The sequence below is a fragment of the Benincasa hispida genome, chromosome 3 (assembly GCF_009727055.1).
Source record: "Benincasa hispida cultivar B227 chromosome 3, ASM972705v1, whole genome shotgun sequence".
Classification (NCBI taxonomy): Eukaryota; Viridiplantae; Streptophyta; class Magnoliopsida; order Cucurbitales; family Cucurbitaceae; genus Benincasa; species Benincasa hispida.
This window is the reverse complement of record NC_052351.1, coordinates 25,698,210-25,721,204: the sequence shown is the minus strand read 5'-3', so window position 1 is coordinate 25,721,204 and position 22,995 is coordinate 25,698,210. Positions and strand designations below refer to the sequence as shown.

Genomic DNA, 22,995 nt, shown 5'->3' with positions numbered 1-22,995 from the left:
CTTAAAAACAAAACAAAACAAAACCTTGGTAAGTTTCAATTTGGTATGAATTTTAATTGGTTATAAAAATCTAATCTTAGTATTCTTAGAAATGAATTATTGTTATGTTTCGTTAGTTCAACGAGTCATTTTTAATTTTGAACTTTCAATTTTATTCGATTGAAATTTGGACAAATCGCAAGGATATATATTCAATTGTAAAAATTGAGCTCTTAATCTTATACGAGTGTTAAAATTGGATCTTCAAACTTATAATAGTTGTAGAAGTTATACAACTTATTTGAGAGTTCAATTTTGATCATTAGGGGTCCAATACCTATAACTATTATTAGTTGGAGGATCGAATTTTAATACTATAAGTTTGAGGGCTCAGTCTTTTTATTTAAAGTTTGAGAGTATGGCTGAAACTATCACCATAATTTATGGTGTATTTGGCAAGTTGCCCTTGATTTTTTTTTTTTTAAATACTTAAGTTGCATTACTGATATGATTAAAATTAATGATAGTAAATATAAATTTGTGGTAAGTTACACATATTATTTTTATTGAAGTTGAATGTTCATATTCTCATATCTTAATTGTTGTGTTAAAAAAAAAAAAACATAAACACGTTCTTAAATTAAAGATAACATAGATGCTTGTGTTCGGCTTCAAACCATAGTGGACAACAACATTTGTTTGCTTTAAAAATATTTTGGTAAAGGATAATGATAGAAAATGTTGTTAATTGGTCAATGGTGCATAATAATAACAAAGATTGTCAATGAACAAATATATTCTTTGTTCCACATCAACATCGAGTCTCTGGTTAAATGAGGATTACACGTTTTTTATTTTACGCTAAAATGTCACCATAACAAAATTAAACTTAGACCGAACAATTGCTACATTTTTATCAAATATTGAACTAAAATGAGAAGAAAAGAATAACAATAATAATTAACTTCTATTTATCAAACGTTATAACGTAATTTTTCAAATATTTAGCTCAATTTATGTTTCCTTAATCATATAATTTTCCAAATTTTTAAATGAATTTACTAATTATACAAATGGATCTCAAGTAATTGCATTTTAATTTTTAAATTTTGGGAAAAATAAAATTTTACTAAAAATGGTAAGATATGAAAAATATATAAAATTTCGGTATTAATCTCAGCAGATTAACACCGAGATTTTATATATTTGAACTTTCTCGGTGAATTCTCGGGTAGTTTAACACCAAGATTCTATATATCTAGGGTTTCTCGATGAATTTTCGGGTAAATTAACTCCGAGATTCTATATATTTCTCATATTTTACTTAATCATTTGCAAAATTTGTTTTTTTTTTTTTTATCAAATTTTAAAAATTACAAGTCAATCACTTGAAAACCATTTGGATAATTTGAAAATTCAATATAATTTGTGGAACATAAATTGGGCTAAATATTTGAAAAGTTAAATAAATATTTGATATAATATTTGCTTTAATTTGTAGAAATCTTGAATATATAAAAGACTTGGTATAAGATTTTAGAAGATTACAAATAATAATAATAATAAATAAAAATAATAATAACAATAGAATCTAGGTGGATAATGGCCAAGATGTAGATTTGCTTTTTTTAGCTTCCTCATTAGTCTTTTTACCGACGAGAATATTTCCTCTTTTTTTAATCCTAGTGGATTGCTGGATTGAACTTTGTCTCATTTTGATTGTTTTAAGGGATTGCCATCTGTTATGGCACTCTATGGGGAGGTTCACTTTGAGCACATCCGTGTTGAAAAACAAATGAAGACTCACCATTATTCAATTGGTAGTAGCACTACTTTATATCTGGAGCTACCGTATTAATCAATTAGTGGCGGATACTGATTTTATCTTTATGTATCATTCGGGATTGATGATGTTGCGGTGGCACTCTATGGGGAGGTTCACTTCGAGCACATCCATGTTGAAAAACAAATGAAGACTTACCATTATTCTATTGGTGGTAGCACTACTTTATATCTGGAGCTACTGTATTAATCACTTAGTGGTGGATACTGGTTTTATCTCTATGCATCATTCGGGATTGATGCGAGTAAAATTGAACTACATAAGGCTTGACTCCGAGGTTGAATCGGATATGTAGGTAAGTCAAATACAAGAAAGAAGTTCGACCCCAACCCAACAAGTGTATGCATTCATAAAAGATGAAGTCCTATGTGTCTTATGTGATAAGCAAGAAAATAAGAGAAGAAAGAAAAAAAGACCAAAATCAATAAGTTAGAAAAAGTTATTTTTTAACTAAATCTCATTGGCCGATCTCGTCCAAGATAGACCTAGAAAAACTAGCTAAACGAGTTTTCAAAAAGTTATGTAAAAATAATTCTAATAATTTCCCCAATTAGCTATCTCACTATTTATTTGTTTCAATTCCACGTCTCACCACATTGGTATTTTTTTGGGTAGAAAGAAAAGTTTGAAATAATCAATTATAGACGTTAATGTTTTGAAAATTGAGATTATTTTTAGTTCTTTGACAATTGGGGATAAAAAATTTCTAACTTTTTGATCCGGTTAGATTATATATATATTGATTGAGTTATATTTTCTTTTACGATCAAATGACAAAGAAAAGAAAGTCAGTTGATTCGGTTGTATCTATCCTTCTCATTAAGAAAGATAAGTCTTTTTAAAACAAGTAGCCATCTAAAGAGGATGCAAAAAAAAACCTGGGCTGATTGATTTGTAGCAAGTTAACTATATTTAGACGATTCTTTTAGTAAAATTAATACTAAACCAATTTAAAAAATTTATTAAAATAATGAAGACCACATTTGGACGTGCATCTCAAAGTACATATATTAGAAAGGTATTTTTGGTAATACGTGAATAGTTTTGAGCTAATATAATATTATAAAAATTTAAAAATTTATTCTTTTATTACAACAATAAATAAGAGGCATTACAACATTATTCTTCTACAATACTACGGGGGTCATTTGAACCATGCTTTAGGGAATAAAACATCTATTTTAGAGTTTATATATACAATTTCACTTAATATAACGTAGTTTTATTCAACTTAAAAAAAGAGTGAGACATCTTTCAGTTACTTTTGTGTTGCAAGTGCATGCTTTCACTATGGTCAAAGGCTTTAATAGTTAAGCTAAAATTGTGTGTACTAAAGTTGAAATTCAATCTTCAATATAATGATGATTAAAAGAAGATAATAATAATCAAAGTAAACTTAGTTCAACGATAATTAACATGACATTCTTTTTTAAAGGTCAAAGATTCGATTTCTCATCCTACCGTTATTGTATTAAAAAATAATAAGAAAAAAAGAAAATTTCAATCTTCAATGTACAAAGCAAGCAAACACAATAAATTTAAAGATGATTCATAGTTCAACATTATTCTTCTACAATAACACGAGGGCCATTTGAACCATGGTTTAGTGAATAAACCATCCATTTGGAGTTTATAGATACAATTACGCTTAGGAAAATAGTAATCCAGATTTGATATATGTATATATAGTCTAAAATTGAAATTCAATTTTATATAATGATGAATTGAAAGAAAACAATAATAACCAAATTTAGCTTAGTTTAATGATAATTGACATGATTTTCCTCCCTATAGGTCAATCAAATTCGAAGATGATTCATAGTTAAGCATTAATTACCTTTAAGGAGCTGTTTGGAGGTTGAGTTGAGATAGGATGTCTGAAATTTATATGTATGTGAAGTTTATATATCTATGGAGTTCATATGTATGTGTTTGGGGTACAGAGTTATTTGGTTTGAATTCATATGTTTGTGTTTGGATGCAAAATTGAGTTCATATGTTTGGGCCAGGGGTGTTAAAAAAACTCCATGACCCGAAAAAACCGATAAACCCAACTCAACCCGTGCGATTTGGGTTGGGTTGGGTTCAAATAAATGAAAATTTTAAGGGTTGGGTTGGTTCATGGGTTCATCTAATATAATCCAAACCAACCCGAATTTGTTATTAACTTTAAATTATATTTTTCATTACTTATAACACAATTATTTATACATATATTGGTTTTAATTTTATTTATTTCAATATTTTTTGAATAGTTTATTCTTCAACAACTCTTAAAAGTAGTTTCTTTGCACTTTAGAAAAAAATTTACTATATAAATTAAAATTGAGTTGTTAATCTTAATTCAATATGTGAAAATAATTAGATTTTTATATATTTACGTTTTGCTACTTTTTATAACAAAATTTTAAATAAATGGCTCGATTAACCCGAACCAACCCAACCCAAATATTTCATGATTGGGTTCATTTTTTAATAAGAGTTATTTGGAATGAAAAAATTTACAACCCAAACAATTGGGTTGGGTCTAAAAAATCTTTCAACCCAACCCATGAACACCTCTAGGGTATATGGTGCAGTTTTTGAACTTTAAATAATATGCTTTTATGATTACTATTTTTGTTTGAAAATTTTTTATTCAATAATTCTATTCATCTTTGTTTGAATAAAATATAGATTGCAATTTTTTCTTTTAATTTTTAAAGCTTTTCTTTCTTTCTTATTTGGATTATTTCTTGAAGAAATATGGTTAAATAAAATAAAAAACCAAAGAGAAATAAAAAAAAAAAAATTGTTCCTAGTTTTTCTCCATGAATTTCATTATCATCTTCTTCTTTTTCTTCTTTTTCATGTTGTTGCTATGTATTTTTACTCTGTCATCATTTTTTTTTAGTTGAATCTCTCTCATTATCTTAGCAATCAATGGAATGAACACAACTTTTCAATAATTTCACTTTCAATTTCTCCAAATTTGGAGGATCATCAGAGAACAAATCTCCATTTTTCACTAATTCTTCTAGAAAATGTTCTAGGAAAAAATCCTCATTTTATGGTTTTTTTTTTAATTATATGTTACATATTTTTCAACTACATACATCATTTTCGTCTAGATATTCTTAACACTCTTTTGATATGTGAATTCAATTACATAAAAATATATTTGACAATTTTTTATATATAAATATTGCACTTAATGTAGACAAAATACTATTATTTATATAATCAACGACCCTACAATATATTTTAATAGTCATAAGTCTTATAATAGTCGGAAGTGGTTGTCAAAGTTGATTATCAAAGATGATTTTTGTTGGAGTTTGTAGTCGGGGGTGGTTGTTGGAGTTTGAAATTGGTTACATGAAGGTGGTATTGGAGTTGGTCGTTGAAGTTTATCGTCGGAGGTGGTTTTCAGAACTCGAAGTTAATCGCACAAAGGTGGTCATTGAAGTTGATCATCAAAGATGATTTTCACCTGAGTTTGTAGTCGAGATGGTTGTTGAGCCTGAAATTGTTCGCATAAAGGTCGTATTAGAGTTGGTTGCCTGAGTTTTTCGTCGAAGGTGGTTATCGAAGAGTTGGCCGTTGGAGTTGCTCGCTCGAAGGTGCTCATCGAAGGTGATTTTCGTTGATGTTTGTAGTCGAAGATGGTTTTCGGAGCCTCAAATTGGTTGTTGGAGTTGGCTCCTGGAGTTGTCATCAGAGGTGGATGTCAGAGCGCAAAGTTGTTCGCCAAATTTTTCATTGGAGGTGGTTGTCGGAGTCTGTAGTTATTTGTCGAAGTTGTCATTGTAGGTGGTTATCGGAGCCCAGAGTTAGTTCCCGGGATGTGATAGCGATAGTCACCGATAGTGACCGATGGGTGGAGCCATTGAGAACATTGGAAAAAGGGAGAGTTAGGTGAACTGGGGTGAGTGGGGGTGAGTTGGTAAAATATACCAACTCAAATTCACCAATATTTAAAGTTGGTGAGCTAAACATTGAATTGATATATTATACCAACTCAACTCATCTTATGTTGGTGAGCCAAACACTCCATAAACTTTATTTTAGTACAAGAATTGAGGGAATGATTCAAACCACAGATCTCGTGGTTACTAGCACACTCGGATGCCAATTGAACTATGTTCGTTTTGACTAACAACATCCAAATTTCTTTCATAGGTAGCAAAGATTTTCATTTTTTTCCCTAAAATATGAAGTTAGAGGATTTTCTTAAAACTGGATATGAGGCAACCACACACCAACTAAAATGACCTCTCCTCATGAATGAAGGAGAGAATACAACTTGAGAAAATCTTTTTCGAAACAAAAGAATCATTTAGGGGGTGTTTGGAGTGAGAGGTGAAATAGTGAAGAGTAAAGAGTTATGAAGTCCGGGGAGTTGTGAAGTCCTACGCAGTGTAAGGAGTTGATAAGATATAAAATCGATGTTTTTTAGTAATGAGACCCATCTACTCCTTGAGCCAAATAAAGAGTGAAGTTCAATACTCTTACTTCCCAATCCTGACTTCCCAACTCCATGACCTAAACACACTCAGAGAGGATGCCAAAGCGACAATGGAATAAAACTTCTCATCAATAAAGTTGGATGATTTAAACATTAGATTTCTTGGTCGATAATATAAATCTAAATCAGTTGAGCTATATTTCAATTGACATGAAAAAAGAACTTATTCATAAATATAACATTGAAATTTTTACATCTGTATTTGTAATAATTAAAGAAAATAGACAGATACTAACTATCAATACATCTTTGGCAGCATTGCATAACTCAATTATTGAGCATAATTTTTGTCTGAAGTTGTAGTTGTAGCCTCAAAAAGACATCTTGGTAGCATAAGAAAAGATTCAACATAAATTTACAACACACTTATTTTGGTAAATTTCCAACTTCACATTAAAAAGTAGAAACAAGAATACAGAAGCCAAAGGAGTTTGTTGGTTGTTAATGGGAAGAAACTAAAAAAAAAAAAAAAAAAAAAAAAAAAAAAAAAAAAAAAANAAAAAAAAAACTATTTTGGTCCCTAAATTTTGAATCTAAGTTACCTTTGGTCTATAAATATCAAATATTACATTTTTATCCTTGAATTTTGAGTTAGATTTTTGAAAGATACCATTGAATTTTGAATTTTGTACTCACTTGGTCTTTAAGTTTCAATATTTTACACTTTTACTATTGAATTTTTGTTAAAATTTCTAAGTAATGAAAAATTAGTGAAAATTAATTAATCGAACTATTTTTAAATTAATTAATGAAAAAAATTTGGGTGTAGGGTGCAATCCAAACCATAACCAATAAAAATGTGTCATATGATATATATTTTTTAAAATCGAAAATTTTAATCTAGTTTTACCATATTAAAAATAAGGGAGCATTGGACAAAGCTGTGTATAATCTAATTTTAATTAATTGAGATTAACAAAAGAAATAAAAAAATATATTTAATGAAAGGTGAAACCTAAAACTATATATATCAAAATTTACAGACCAAATGAAAATAAAATTCAAGGGTAAAAACATCAAATTTTGAAAAATAAAACAAAAGTAGGAAAGGAATAAAAACCCAAAATTTAAAAGGCAGAAAAGTATTTTCCCAAACAGGAAAAAAAAGAGAAGAAAACAAATAAAAAAAGAAAAAAGAAAAATACTATTTTAGATAAGAAGAAAAAGAGAATTAAGAATATAAAATATATAACGTTGAAAAAATTGCTTAGCTGTTATCCACCCCCATTACGATCAAAACCTCCATTATTATTTGCGTAACTGAAGGAAGGATAGATGGACAAAGAAAAGAGAATACTCATAGAGCAGCTCAACGCCAGCTGATTCCTTCTTCTTCACCGGCCTTCATCTTCTCAATTCATCACCCCTAACAACAAACAAGAAGAAGAAGAAGAAGAAGAAGAAGAAGAAGAAGAAGCCGTCTCTGTATTTCTCTGTACATTTCTTGACCTAAAATCGTCTTAGCTTTACTCTTTCTTGAAGCTGACGGCGTCAATTCGTCGTTATTGTGGAAGAGAGAGAGAGGATGTGGGGCGAGGAAGGAGAGTATGGGAGAGAGGAGAGAGAGAGAGAGGAATGGAGATGGCTTCGGAGCCGGAGAGTAGTTTTGGAGCATTGTCTTTTTATTTGACTGTGGTTTACTTGGCTTTCACACTCTCAACCTGACCAAAACCGCCATTTTTAACGCTTTCTCTTTCTCCTGTTCTTTGTCTGGTTTCTGATGTACATATACTCTCTCTCTCTCTCTCTCTCTCTTATTTGCTTTTCTTGACATTCAGTCTGGTTCTAGGGTTTCGAGTACTCCTCTCTTCTAGCGTGGGCACACTCCGTCGATGAATTATTAGGGTTTTGGTTTTATTTTCTCCCCCACATTGTCACCAATGAATCTCGTTGCTTATTTATATCACCCAGCTCTCTCTGTTAGCTTCATTTATCTGCTTATCGTATTGGTTTCTTCAGCCTCTGATTCTGAACTAAACTGTCTGCTTGAATTCAAGAAGGGGATTCAGACCGATCCGCACAACTCGGTCAAAAGGAAGTGGGATTTGGCCTTGGTTTCGAATTCTGATGGTTGCCCTTCGTCCTGGACTGGCGTCTATTGTGATGAGAATGGCAATGTGTCTGCAATTGTGCTGGACCGGCTAGGCTTGGGCGGGGAGTTGAAGTTTCAGACTCTGATTGGGCTTAAGAGCCTTAAGAATTTGAGTCTTTCTGGAAATGATTTTACTGGACGGCTTGTTCCGACTCTTGGGACATTGTCTAGTCTGCAGCATTTGGATCTGTCGTCGAATAGATTTTATGGGCCGATCCCGGAGCGGATCAATGATCTTTACAATCTGAACTATCTTAATTTCTCAGTAAATGACTTCAATGGTGGGTTTCCAGTTGGTAGATTGAATCTTAATCAGCTCAAGGTGTTGGATTTGCACTCTAATCGACTTTATGGGAACATTGGTCTGTTGGTTTCCCAGCTGCGGAATGTGGAATATGTAGATTTAAGCCACAATGAGTTCTACGGCGGAGTTTCTATTGGCTCTGATAACGTTTCTAGTCTGGCTAATACATTGAAAAGTTTCAACTTAAGTTACAATAGATTGAATGGTGGATTCTTTGACGTTGACTCTCTCATGTTATTTCGAAACTTGGTAGTTTTGGATATGGGTCATAACCAGATTATAGGGGAATTGCCTTCATTTGGGTCCTTGCCTAATTTGCGTATTTTGAGGCTTGGTAACAATCTTTTATCTGGCTTGGTGCCTGGGGAACTGTTAAACAGGTCTTTGCAATTGGAGGAATTGGATCTTAGTGGTAATGCTTTTACAGGTAAAGAAGCACTCGACTTATTATCTCACTATTTATGAGAGAAAGTGCATTTAAGTTTCAAATTTATGTTCTCCGAACTTAGATCTCCCGGGATTTGCCCAAGGCATGCACATAATGGTTTTTCTTTCTTTCTTTCTTCTTCTTCTTCTTCTTCTTTTATGAGGTTTGGAAATGCAATTAATGGTTGAAAAGTTAATAATTTCTTTTGGTTGATTAAATTTGTAAGACCATTATTTGCCAGTCTATATTTGAAATCACTAAATCTCATTTATGAAGACGTTGTATTGATAGATTCTAATCTATTCAGATCGACTGGTTTCAGGAAAGGCCCATTTTACTTTATTTTTCTGTACTATATGAAGACTTATCACCATTTTTATTATGAACTTTAAGATCATTTATCTACTACTTGTGATTTATTATGAACCACGACTCTGTTTACGTTATACTTTACCGAACATAATTCATTATTTGCCTTACAGGTTCAATTCTTCGCATTGACTCTTCTACTTTGAAATTTTTGGACCTCTCATCAAATGCTTTATCTGGAGACATATCAGTTTTGCAATCTTGGGAAGCCAATTTTGAAGTTCTTGACTTAAGTTCAAATAAATTCTCAGGAAGCTTTCCAAACATAACTTCCTTCTTTCAGGGATTAAAGGTGCTTAATGTCAGAAATAATTTCTTAGAAGGCCCCTTGCCATTTACATTGGGAAACTATCCTAGCATGTCTGCAGTTGACTTCAGTTTGAATGGTTTTAGCGGTACTATCCCTGCTAGTTTCTTTACATCTGTTACCATGATCAGCCTCAATCTGTCTGGAAACCGGTTAACTGGTCCCATTCCCCTTCAAGGCTCAAGCGTTAGTGAGTTGTTAGTTAAACCATCAGATCTGCCATTGGAATATCTCGATCTATCCAATAACTCCTTGACTGGTGGGTTGCCATCTGAAATAGATAAATTGGCGAGGCTCAAATTGCTAAATCTTGCAAAGAATGAATTATCAGGACCACTTCCAGATCAATTGAACAGATTGAGTAACTTGGAGTACCTAGATTTATCGAACAACAAATTTACTGGTGAAATTCCTGATATGCTTCCCAACCTACATGTTTTTAATGTGTCCTACAATGATCTCTCAGGCGAGGTTCCAGAGAATTTAAGGAACTTCCCCGTCTCATCATTTCGTCCCGGAAATGATAAGCTTAGATTACCAAAAGATATAGCTTCAGATAACTCAATTCCAAATAATTTCCCTGAGCAGGGAAGACGTCGTACTTCAAAAGCTAATATCCAAATAGCTATTATTCTTGCCTCAGTTGGAGCAGTTGTGATGATTGTTTTTCTTTTACTGGCTTATCATAGAGCACAACTTAAAGAGTTCCATGGAAGAAGTATATTTAGTGGCCAAGGTACTGAAAGGAACATTAAGGTAGAACGTTTCAGGCCTTCCATTTTCAAATTCCAACCAAACAATCAGCCTCCACCAACCTCTTCAAGTTTTTCAAATGACCATTTACTAACCTCCACTTCAAGGACATTATCTGGGCAGGCAGAATTCTCTTCTGAGATTTCTGAACATGTTTTACCTGGAGGTGCTGCAGCAAGTTCATCGATGATTATTCCTAATTTGCTAGACGATCCTGTTACTTCTGGGAAAAATTCCTCCCCAGGTTCTCCATTATCTTCCTCACACCAGTTTGTTGAAGGGCGTGAACAACCTGTGACACTAGATGTGTATTCACCAGATCGGTTAGCTGGAGAATTGTTTTTTCTGGACAATTCACTGCTATTCACTGCTGAGGAATTATCCAGAGCTCCAGCTGAAGTTCTTGGTAGAAGCAGCCATGGAACACTATATAAAGCTACTCTGGATAGTGGACATATGCTGGCTGTTAAGTGGTTACGTGTGGGACTGGTCAAACATAAGAAGGAATTTGCCAAAGAAGTTAAAAGAATTGGATCAATGAGGCATAAGAGCATTGTTCCGTTACGAGCATATTATTGGGGTCCAAGAGAACAAGAGCGACTTCTTTTAGCTGACTATATTTTTGGAGATAGCTTAGCTCTACATCTTTACGGTAAGAGTGTTGGAAACTTCCTTTTCTTGTTCAGATATTTCTTTGCTTATATTCTACTGTCGCTAACAGCATGGACCTGCACATACCCTACTATTTTCTGGATTTTTAACCATTGGAGTAATCTCTTTGACAAGAAATTTGTGATTACATTGGTTTGTTAGTTTTTGAATGAACATGCCAAGAATAGTCTCTTTCAAATTAAGCTGCTGAATTTTGTGGGTCTAAATGGACATCTATTATATTGCTTTTTTAGTAAGTTTTGTTGCTTCCACCCGTTTTGTGCAGTTGACACATTGGAAAACATCATAGAGAAAAATGATGAAATTACCCTTTTTTCACAGCATAACCCGACGACATGCTCTTGCATTGTGCATAGAAATAAAGGGTTGGCAAATGAAATAGAAATCTTTGGCAAATAGTTTTTTCTTGATAAACTGAAGGTGAACCTCTTGTTTTCTCATTAAAAAAAAAAAAGTATTCATCGAAGCCTGGAATGGGACCTTTTCCGAAACACTTTTGAGAGCCTCTATTATTATCAATAGGTAAGATTTCCATGAAGGATGGTATAGTTCTGCTTTTGTGGCACTAATTTCTTTGACATAATTATTCTTATCCAAACTTTTGTTTCATCCAAAGGTTTTTGCACTGTTGATTTTAATTTTGCATATTCTATTTCAATTCATGGTTTTACAATACACGATCAGCCTTTATTTGTCTGGCATAACTTGACTAGCATATTTCCTGGGTTTATTTTGCTTGAGTGGAGTCTCTTTCTTTAGGATGAACTTGTTTTTTATGCCTTTACTATCATTTTGTATTCTTTCATTTATTCACAATGAAAGTTGGGCGTTTTATATTAAAAAGAAAACATATTGATGATTTGATAGGCTTTGAAGTCCAAGATGTATGTCTGGATTATCATTATAGAAATAGCAAGATAAGTTGTGAAGTGCAACAAGTGGTATGCCTTTTTCTTTACCTAATTCTGTTCATAGCAGCCTTCCCACCGACGTTGGAATCTAAAAACTCCCAAATCTCGTTGTCTGTCCATACTATAGAAACCAGTACTTGCATTAAGTATAGAGTTACAGGCAAGTCTGCTATAGAATCTGTAGCCTTTAAAACATCCATAAAAAGAAGCCTGCTCATAAAGCTGTACATTAAGCGGCTTCCAAACATGTAAATCCTGTGTATTGTTTATACAAAATGATGAAAAAGAAATGAAAAATTTAAACGTAATGTAAGTTTGAGAGAAGCAGGAAAGTGGATCTCAGAACTTTCTACTATCTCTGAACCTACCAAAACTTTTGATACACGACATTTCTAAAAAATTCAGGGAAGTTCGAAAAGATGCAAGTCTTATGCTCTTGTTGTGGTTTTAGGATCTTCTAGCAACTTTTTTTTTGGATTTGTGGAAAAATTTAGGTTAAGTTATAAATTTGGTCCCAATGGTTTGGAGAAATTTAGAATTTAGTCTATGTAGTTTGATAAAAACTCATAAATAGCCCATATGGTTTGATATAATCCTCATAAATAGTCCCTATGAATGTTTTATCAAAAAATCGGACTAAATTCTAATCATAAACTATAGGTACTAAATTCCAACTTTCTTTAAACAATAGGGATCAAATTTATAATTTATCCAACAATTTATTTGTCCATTTTATTCATGGGAACACTTGATTGTCAATTAGGTCTGATGATCAGTGCCGTAGTTTCAGCCCTCATGTAGCTGCTTGTCTCATCCTCAAAAAGTACATCACGTAGTTCATGCCAATAAGATGCCATTGCATTTAAATTTTAAACTTTTAAATTTTTTTGTGTATTTGACATGGTTTTGTTCATCTTTTTAAAATTTTTATTTTTTATTTTTTTAAATTTATTTATTTATTTATTCTAGATTCTGTTATTTGTTGTTAATCTTAGTATTTTATACATGGAAAGTTAAAATAGCACCTGTTAGTTTCATTCCACATCAAATTCATTATAATTTACTTCAATAATTGACATCGAGTAAATTGATATGCTTATAAATTTATAGACTTTAGTTGGCAGTAAACTTTCGAACTAGTATTTTAATATGTAACATTTTTTATGCGAAAGAGGAAGATGAGTAAGTGAAGATATAGTCGTAATTTAATATCTTGTTTATGCGAAGGCAGTAAACTTTTGTGGTGTTTATGGAATGAAAGAAATAATCGTATTTTTAAAGGTAAGTATACTTCTTTTGATTCTTTTTGGGCCTTAGTTCAACATACAGCCTCTTAATGGTGCACTAATTATACCAATTTATTTTGTACTTGTAATCTTTTGATGATCTCTTACAATTGGAAGGCTCTTCTGTATTAGCTTTCCTAGGGAGGGGTCTTCTCAACCCCTTGCCCTTAGGTTGTTCCATTGTTTTTTGATGGAATATACATGTGTGTTTCTTATAAAAGAAAAAAAGAAAAAAAGAAAAAAAGAGGAAGACGAGTAAAAAAGGAAAAACCGTTGGTTGAAAGGAAACCACCAAGTAGAAGTAGGAAACCGTGTGAAATCCAACAACTACTAACACTTCTAGACTTATTTTTAAAAGCATTTCCATTTCTGTTCTCCCAAGCCTCGTAGGAAAAAGCTTGAATGGCATATGTAGGACTTTTAGCTTTATCTTTGAATGAGTGGTGGCAAACTATTGAAGATGGCCTGTTTTGCAGTGATGAAGTCTCTATGTTCTTGTTATACTTATTATCTTGTTATAACTACCACATCCAAATATCTCTTTGGAATGTCAATTAAGAATGTCCAGTCTGTTGGCATCATTAATTCCTGCCAAGTTCGCAATCATTTGCTTTAAGGAGAACTCACCAGGCCAGAATCCTAAGTATTCTAAAAATTGGTTTTGCATAAACACTAGAATACCAGCATCCTTCACATGCTTGTATAGTGTATACTTCTTGCAGAAGTACTTTCACGTGCAATCTGTTTCTCTCGTCATTCTGTGTTCTAGTGATTCATTGTATTATTTCTTTTTGTGGCAGAAACTACACCTCGAAGGTATTCTCGGTTATCGTTCAGTCAGAGACTAAAAATTGCAGTAGAAGTTGCTCGCTGTCTGTTATACCTTCACGATAGGGGCCTCCCCCATGGAAACTTAAAGCCAACGAATATTATCTTGGCAGGCCATGATTCCGATGCCCGGCTCACTGACTACGGACTTCACCGCTTGATGACACCAGCAGGCATTGCAGAGCAGATATTGAATCTAGGAGCACTTGGCTATTGTGCTCCAGAACTGGCTTGTGCAGCGAAATCTGGTCCAACATTCAAGGCTGACATTTATTCATTTGGGGTGATTTTAATGGAGCTTTTAACCAAAAAAAGTGCAGGCGACATAATATCGGGCCAGTCTGGGGCTGTTGATCTCACAGATTGGGTGCGTCTATGCGATCAAGAAGGACGAAGAATGGACTGTATAGACCGAGATATCATCGTGGGAGAAGAGCCTTCGAAAGCTATGGACGAACTGTTAGCTGTATCGCTCAAGTGCATTCGTCCTGTAAATGAGAGGCCTAACATCAGACAAGTCTTCGATGATTTATGTGCTATATCTGTTTGATTTCCATCCCCATCCTCCCTTCCCCTTGTGTACATGCGTCTTGGAATTAGTTTTTTTCTGCGTTCCTCGACCCAATTGTTTTTGCTTCCTTATTTTTTGCTTCGTATTGGTTTCAGCCTACTGATTTTGGGCTAATTGTCACCATTTTTTTTCTCCGTGAAATTTTCTTGTAAATGGACAACCCCATCCATTGATTTTTCCCCCCCTACAAGAGTTTCAGTTTGATGTTAATTGAAAAAAAAAAATGTTGCTCACTTTCAATGTCTGACTTCTTGTTTTTAACTTTTTATTTAATCTTATCAAACAAACATATCCTTTTCCTGAGGGAGCTATAAAAGGATCTTGGCAATGGATCCACCATTTTTATTTGTTCAGTTTATTGATATTAAGAGACTGAAATAATAATTTAAATTAATAGAATTATAATTAGTCTTTTCACCATTAAAATTTCACTTTATAATTATTATAAATTAATTAATAGATATTAATGTCTACAATTAAGAATGAGTGTTCAGTGAAAAATTATAATTAAAATATAAATACTGAAAGTAAAATTATTTTAAATGATAACTATTGAAAATATTAATAAATAATAACAAAATATCATTATTTATTTGTGATAGATCACTGTCTATCTTGTGATAGACAATAAAAATTTGTTATATTTGTATATATTTTGATTTATTTTTCTATATTTAAAAATAATTCATATTGAAATCTAAAGACTAAATTGAAACAATTAAATCTTCAAAATTAAAGTTATAACATTTTAAACTTTAGGAATAAAATGAAATCAAATTCTAAATTTAAAGAATAAAAAAAGTAACAAAAAGAATTTCATTCTTGTTTTTGGTAGGATAATTTTCCTGTCTGGTTTGATGATTTGTTTGAGGATATGACCGTATTGGCTTTGTAAATAATGTTTTAATTTACTTTTTCCAAAAAAAAAAAAAAAGTGTAACAAAAAAAAAAAAACTCATGAGTCTATTTATATGTTCTCAGTTTAATTTTCGAAGACTATAAAATGGAACAGTAAGTCAAAACAATAAGGCCCATTTGGTTTTTATTGTTTGAAATGAAGCTTATTTTCTCACAGTTTTTTATAATTTTTTAAAAAATCTTTCTAATTGAATTTTTAACCAAATTTTAAAATAAAAAACAAATTTTTAAAAATTAAAAAATTTAACTTAATTTTTGAAATCATTGATAAAGAACAGAGAATTTGGAAACAATGTTAATAGACTTAATTTTTAAAAAGTAAAAATAAAAAACAGAATGCAACCTATGAATACGTCATATTTCAATTCTACTTTACACCTCCACAGCCGTCGCGCCGTTCGACGCCCACCAAACACCATGAGAAGTGGAGATGTCTTCGTTGCCTCCACGTCTAAACCGTTTTTCAAAGCTATCAACTGTCATTTGGTGGAACTCCAGCATAAGAGACGCTGTAAATCAAGGCAATGCGTACAAAGCCCTTGTTCTTTTCCGTCAAATGAAGCTAAATGGTCTACAACCAAACAATTTTACGTTTCCCTTCTTAGCAAAAGCTTCCGCCAAGCTTTCCCATCTCACTAACTCCCAAATCATCCATACCCATGTCGTCAAATCCCCATTTCACTCTGATATCTTTGTTCAGACGGCCATGGTTGATATGTATGTCAAGTGTGGTAAAGTTGAGGACGCATATAATTTGTTTGATAAAATGCCTGTTAGGGATATTGCATCATGGAACGCTATGATTATTGGTTTTTCTCATATTGGCTCCCTTGATAGAGTTTTTAGTCTGTTTATGGGTATGAGATTAGTGGGGATTCGGCCAGATGCGGCTACTGTCATTGGATTAACTCGAGCAGTTTTATCTGCCAAAAGTTTAAGATTTTTGAAAGCTGTTCATGCCATTGCGATTGAAACAGGATTAGATGCTGACACGTCAGTCTCTAACACTTGGATTGCTGGCTATTCCAAATGCGGCGAACTGCAGCTCGCAAAGATGGTGTTCTATGGGATTCAAAAGAATGTAAGATCTTCTGTCTCGTGGAATTCATTGATTGCATGCTATGCAAACTTTGGGAAATATGTAGATGCTGTAAATACTTACAAGGGATTGCTCAGTGATGGGTTTACGCCTGATGCAAGTACGATTATTAGCTTGCTTTCTTGTTGCCAGCAACCTGAAGCACTAATTTATGGTTCCCTTATTCATGCTCATGGTTTCCAATTAGGATGCGATTCAGATATTTCTTTAATTAATGCCCTTATATCAATGTATTCAAGGTGTGGAGATATTAGCTCTGCTACAATTTTGTTTGATGGTATGTCTATTAGAACTTGTGTTTCATGGACGGCCATGATTAGTGGGTATAGTGAGGTGGGGCGAATTGATGATGCCATGGTATTATTTAATGCTATGGAAGAAACTGGAGAAAAGCCTGACATAGTTACAGTTCTTTCTCTGATATCAGGTTGCGGTAAAACAGGGGCACTTGAGCTTGGACATTGGATTGACAACTATGCATCTGTATATGGATTGAAAAAAGATGTAGTAGTTTGTAATGCATTGATAGACATGTATGCAAAATGTGGGAGTTTGAACGATGCTCGAAAGGTATTCTACAGTTTGCCTAATAGAACTGTTGTCTCTTGGACAGCCATGATTGCAGCTTGTGCTCTGAATGGGGAATTTAGAGAAGCTTTAGATCTCTTTTATCTGATGTCAGAGTCGGGAATAGAGCCAAACAATATCACGTTTCTAGCTGTTCTTCAAGCTTGCTCTCATGGAGGCTTCCTCGAGAAAGGAAAGGAATATTTTATGATGATGACTGAAAGATATGGTATAAATCCTGGTTTGGATCATTATTCTTGCATGATCGATCTTCTTGGACGGAGAGGGAAGCTAATTGAAGCGTTGGAGGTTATTCATGATATGCCTATGAAACCCGATGAGGGCATATGGGGTGCTTTGCTTAGTGCTTGTAAGATTCACAACAACATGCAAATCGGCGAGTATGTGTCTCATCATCTCTTTGAATTACAGCCGTTGGTTGCAGTTTCGTTTGTCGAGATGGCTAATATATATGCATCAGTTGGAAGATGGGATGAAGTTGCAGCTATGAGAAAAACGATGAGATCAAACAAAATGCGGAAATCTCCTGGGAAAAGCGTTGTTCAAGTGAATGGAAAGTCTCACGTGTTTTTTGTTGAGGACAGAAGCCATCATGACAGTTTGCATATTTATGCAGTGTTGGGGAATTTAGCAATGCAGATGAAACAAAAAGAACTGGTCACATGCCCAGAGCATTGTTAAGCTTGATATGGAATGAAGCTGCGTTTCCCAATAATCTTCAACCATGACAAGGGAACTATTTCTTTTAAGTGTGATCTTTAACAAATTTGTTTTTACTTTCCAGCATTTTTATATACCACAAGATCCTGTCAACTTATAAAAATAGGATAAATTACAATTACAGAATGTTTCATAAACTTCAATTGCATTGTTAATATTAAGATTCTTCTTTGCATATGGTTAGAATAGAATCTCAAGTTTTTGGAGGTGGTGTTGTTTTCACGTCCATTTTTTCCCCATCCATGTATTCTTTAGTATTTTCTCAAATATATTGCAGGAAAGCCTTCTGCTTCGGAAACGTTTTACCTGTCTCGCATCCCCAATTTCTTGGTTCAAGCCCCTTGTGGCCTTTCGTTGATAAATTCTGACTCATATGAGCCCGTCAAATGCCATAGAAATATGTTCTCGATCTCTGAATCTGACCGAGCACAAGGCACTATGGCAGATAATATCATTAGCGACCAAAATGACCATCACTTCAAAAATGAGCTAGAAATTAATTATCACCCACTTGATGATAAACATTGCTGCAAGTTTCTGGAAAGGTGTTAGCATGGATTAATGACGCCAAAGAAGCACCGTGTGACCAAGTGATGAAAAAAATAGAAAGATATCGCTATGTGAAGATGAAAATAAAAATCATCGCTTGAGACGGTGAGTGAAATTGATTGTTTCTTCATTGTGTTCACCAAATATAAAATTTTACTATCTCTGTATAGCTACTAAATTGAAAGGTGATGCTTGTCCAGACAAGGAGAAACTTTGGATGCTTACAACTTACCGACCAAACTTTATAGTCTACACTATTGAAGCTAACAACATTAAACTCTGAGTTAGTTGTGGTGATGATGAACAGAAATAATCGTAAGGATTTTTCATTTGCCTCGTTGATTGAGATCCAACAAAAGCGGTACCTACCATATAAGGATAAATTAACTAATTAACTTCTCTTATTATGCTAGGAATTCTAAATCTTCCAAACTAATTAACTAATTAACTTCCCTTATTATGCTAGGAATTCTGAATCTTTCGAACCATACATATTTTTGACTAAGCACGCCCAAGCTAATAGCATCTTAAACACTTTATTTATTTGAACAAGTTATGTGCAAACCGTCCAACTTGTTTAGTTGTGAAGGCCCATTAGATCTTGAACTCTTTGACAAGTTAATCCAAATTCTTCTGTCATATCCAGCTCAACATACCATTTGGAAGCTCCCAATCAAAGCAATGCACAAGTTGTGTTATCACTAGACGAATTACTGTTAAACCCATTTACATTCCAAGACAACCTCTTCGACCAGATTTAAAGGGAATCTGTGAAACCCGGATTTCCATTTTCCCTACGTAAGCAGGTGGTTAAGGAAATTAACTAAGTGAAAGTTAAATCCTATGTTGAAGTGAAGGAAATTTCTAAGTGTTGGATAGATTTTCCTTGAGTAGTTTTGAATTAATTTTAATTGATGAAATTTAGCTAAGTGTAAGGTCGAAAAGGACCCATGCATTAAAAGTTGGGAGACATTAATGCATAAGTTGAAAAGGCAACCATGCGTTTGTAAGGTTGGATGCATGATTGGCCAAAATATTGGCAAGAGGCATTGCCAAGAGTTGTCATGTGTTGGAAGCCAAGGAGAAAATTGGCTAAGTGTTGGACTAGGCATTGCGATGCGTTGGAAGGTTGGGATGGCACAAGGGTTGACGGTGCAAAGGGCATGCGAACGCAAGGAGATGTGAGGACGTGGGGCAAGGTAGGCGCTGGAGGGTGGCATGCGTTGATGCCAAGCGCCCATGCCAAGCACCCATGCGTCTGTCTCTTATACACATCTAGATGTGTATAAGAGACAGGGTTAAGGCTTGCGATGACTAAGTAAGTTGGGTTGCAATGGTGCTGTATTGAAAACCAAGGGGAACCAAGGGTTGCTATGCGTTGATTTCATACTATGCGTTGATGACCCACTATGCGTTGATGATTACACTATGCATTGATTATAGACTATGTGTTGAACATCCAAGGGTTTGTGGACGCATATGAAGGATGAGCTCATATGGAGGATGTCATCCAGACATGTGGCTAGTTAGGAGGAAATCTTAAACCTTAAGAAAATTAGGTGGATGCATAAGAAGACATGTAAAAGTTGAAGGCTATGCGTTGGTGAAAGGAGAAGAAGACACTTTGGCTTGCGCTGATGTAAGAATGCGTTGATGGTGTGAGGAAAAGACACTTGGACATGTGACCAAGTAGGAGGTGTCGGTCGTGGAGCAATCTTGGACGCCTATAAATAAGGCCAAGGACTTAGATGAGAACTCAAATTCTCTTAAAAAGACATAAAAAAGAGTGTGTGAGGATTAATTGGGAGAAGATTATGCGTTGATAGAAGAATGCATGCACTGGTAGCAAGACCATGCGTTGGTCAAGAAGTTCCAAGAAGGGAGATGATGTTGGGCAAAAAAGACAGGAAGTAGCATCAACTTGGAACGAGAAGTTCTCCCAGAATACTCGTGCGTTTGATGTAATTCCAAAGCCATCTGAAAGCTAAAAGAGTCTAGTTTTCATGGTGGGGCTGCTGGAGAAGAAGCTCCAAAGAATCAGGCTGGAGAATGAGGAAAAGACAGAAGGGTCGAGCTGTCGGGTAAGATGGGCCAGTCTTGATGTTTTGATGATTCTGGCCGAACCACGAGAAGTTATGAGCTCAGATTTTAGGATAAGCTTCCTGAGACATTTTAGAACATATTTGCAGAAGGAAATATCTTAAAATAAGTTCTGTAACTATGAGTAATCTAAGCTGATAATTGAATTTGGAATTTAGGGTTCAAAAGGGAACCAAGGAAACCTAAGGAACTTCGGAAAGGAAAGTTCCCAATCAACCAAGGTGAGTGGTTATTGTGTTGTTGTATTGTTGATGTAAATTCTATATATAGGTAAATATATATAGGGGATAATGTTAAATTGGCATGATCGGGGATATAAGTTTATCTTGTTACTATGCTTGTTAAGATATTGCTTGTATGTTTGTGTTGGAAACTAGAATTGTACCCGGGATATATAGTTAGCATGCTTAAAAAGGTACTTGGCGGGAAAATATAGTCGGCTTCGGTCAGCGGGAAATGATAGTCGGTGACGACCGACGGGGAATATAGTCAAGTTACCTAAGCATAGCTAGAAAATAGTCGATGTGCACATTGGCGGAATAATAGGGTACAGGGAAAGTTTCCACAGGAATTGTTGTTGTCTTAGTATACGTATGAAAGTACTGGGGAAAATGTAGGATCATGCCAAGGATAACCAATGGTAAAGCTGAGGATGTTTTTATTATGTGATAACCAGCGGTCAAGCTGGGGTTGATTACTTTAACCAGCGGTCGAGCTGGGGATTGTCTAGCGGTTTGGCTGGAAAATAATATTGAACTTGTGGTAATGTTCTTGTTGACTATGTATTGATTTCCCAAAAGTATATTTTTGTAGTCAAAGTTATTTGTTTATCTAAAGGCACCACTCACTGGGCTTTATAGCTTATGCTTTCCAAATATTTTTCTTTTCCCCCTCAGGTAGCGAAAGGTGAGGAGTTCCAGGGTACTTCTAAGGTCAAGGTCTGTCACATGCCACAGTTACACTTCCGGAGGGTTTTACAGTTGTTGTTGTAAACTTTGTTGTTAAGTCTTGGAATTGTATAAACGTTACATTGTTGTAATAAAATAGGCCTACTTAATCAGTTGGTTGTTGAATTTGTTCATTGGTATCAGAGTTATTTCTGCAAGAGTTATTAGGCAGTAGTGTCAACAAAAAGGTTGATAACTGCTATAGTCACGTCCTTTCTCAGGCTCAGAAGGTAGTCTGGGGCGGGGTGTGATAGATACAATTGAAAATCTCTCCCTTTCACATCCACTTGACTACCAATAAAACTTTTGGGAAAGAACTTTTCTGGGTCAATCCAAAAGTTTGGGTCTCTTCCAATTGTCCATCTGTTCACTATTATACGTGATTTCTTAGGAATATAGAAGCCATCAACAATGCAATCTTCAAGAGACTCATGTGGAACTAATAATGGAGCTGGTGGATGTAGCCTGAGAATTTCCTTAACGACCATGTCCAAATATTCTAAGTGATCCAAGTCGGATTTTTCCACTTTCCTATCCAAACCTACCACTTTTTCTAATTCATCTTGCATTTTCTTCATCACATGTGAATGCTTGATGAGCTCAGATATTGCCCATCTGATAGTGGTGGTTGAAGTGTCCATTGCTACCACTAGCATATCCTAAAATTGGGGACGAGCTAAATTAGAACCAAGAACTGAAACTTTTTATGCTTAAGCAAGCAAGCTAATAAAGTTTAGGAGTAATTGACTTTATACATACTTTTTAGTGGCAGTATTTAGAGATAAATATCATAGTTTTTCTGAAAAATAATCAGAAAAGCATGCTATTGTCTCATGACCACAATAAGCCATAATTCTCTCTAATCCTCAATGAGGTAATATCATCATTTGTTAGATGATATAATATTAATTTTTTCTTTGCCCATCGACTTAAACTTTTAAACAAATTGGTGATTTAAGCTGGTGGTCTAGAATGTCCTGTGTTCAAACGCCGTTTATAATAGAGACTTACATTTCACCAGGATGACCATAGATAACATGACTTGAATCCTGAGTGAGTTGTGAACTCCTACCCATGAGGGCGGTCATTTGATTTGTATAGGTGAGAGTGGCTAGATCGCCAACTCAACAAGCCTACTATTTTTGGGATTCGTCTGATTAGAGAGTTGGGAACACAGTTATACAAGAAGGAATTCACTCATTCCCCAATGTCGGAGCAAGTAGAT

The 22,995-nt window shown here is 34.2% G+C and overlaps 3 protein-coding genes across 3 annotated transcripts; 2 read left to right on the top strand and 1 right to left on the bottom strand.

The window, feature by feature from the left end:
• Nucleotides 1–7,539: 7,539 nt before the first annotated feature.
• On the top strand, nt 7,540–15,093 carry LOC120072955 (probable inactive receptor kinase At5g10020). The gene is made up of 3 exons (XM_039025497.1): nt 7,540–9,152; nt 9,635–11,233; nt 14,251–15,093. Exons 1-3 carry the CDS (start codon nt 8,210–8,212, stop codon nt 14,826–14,828), a joined length of 3,120 nt encoding a protein of 1,039 aa, XP_038881425.1. The 5' UTR covers nt 7,540–8,209; the 3' UTR covers nt 14,829–15,093.
• Nucleotides 15,094–16,116: 1,023 nt separating this feature from the next.
• Nucleotides 16,117–18,413, top strand: LOC120072891 (pentatricopeptide repeat-containing protein At4g19191, mitochondrial). The gene has a single exon (XM_039025422.1). The coding sequence runs from the start codon at nt 16,198–16,200 to the stop codon at nt 18,133–18,135; it is 1,938 nt and encodes a 645-aa protein (XP_038881350.1). The 5' UTR covers nt 16,117–16,197; the 3' UTR covers nt 18,136–18,413.
• A 3,521-nt stretch (nt 18,414–21,934) lies between these two features.
• Nucleotides 21,935–22,411, bottom strand: LOC120073510 (cytochrome P450 71AU50-like). Its single transcript, XM_039026350.1, has one exon. The coding sequence runs from the start codon at nt 22,409–22,411 to the stop codon at nt 21,935–21,937; it is 477 nt and encodes a 158-aa protein (XP_038882278.1).
• Between the last annotated feature and the right edge of the window lie 584 nt (nt 22,412–22,995).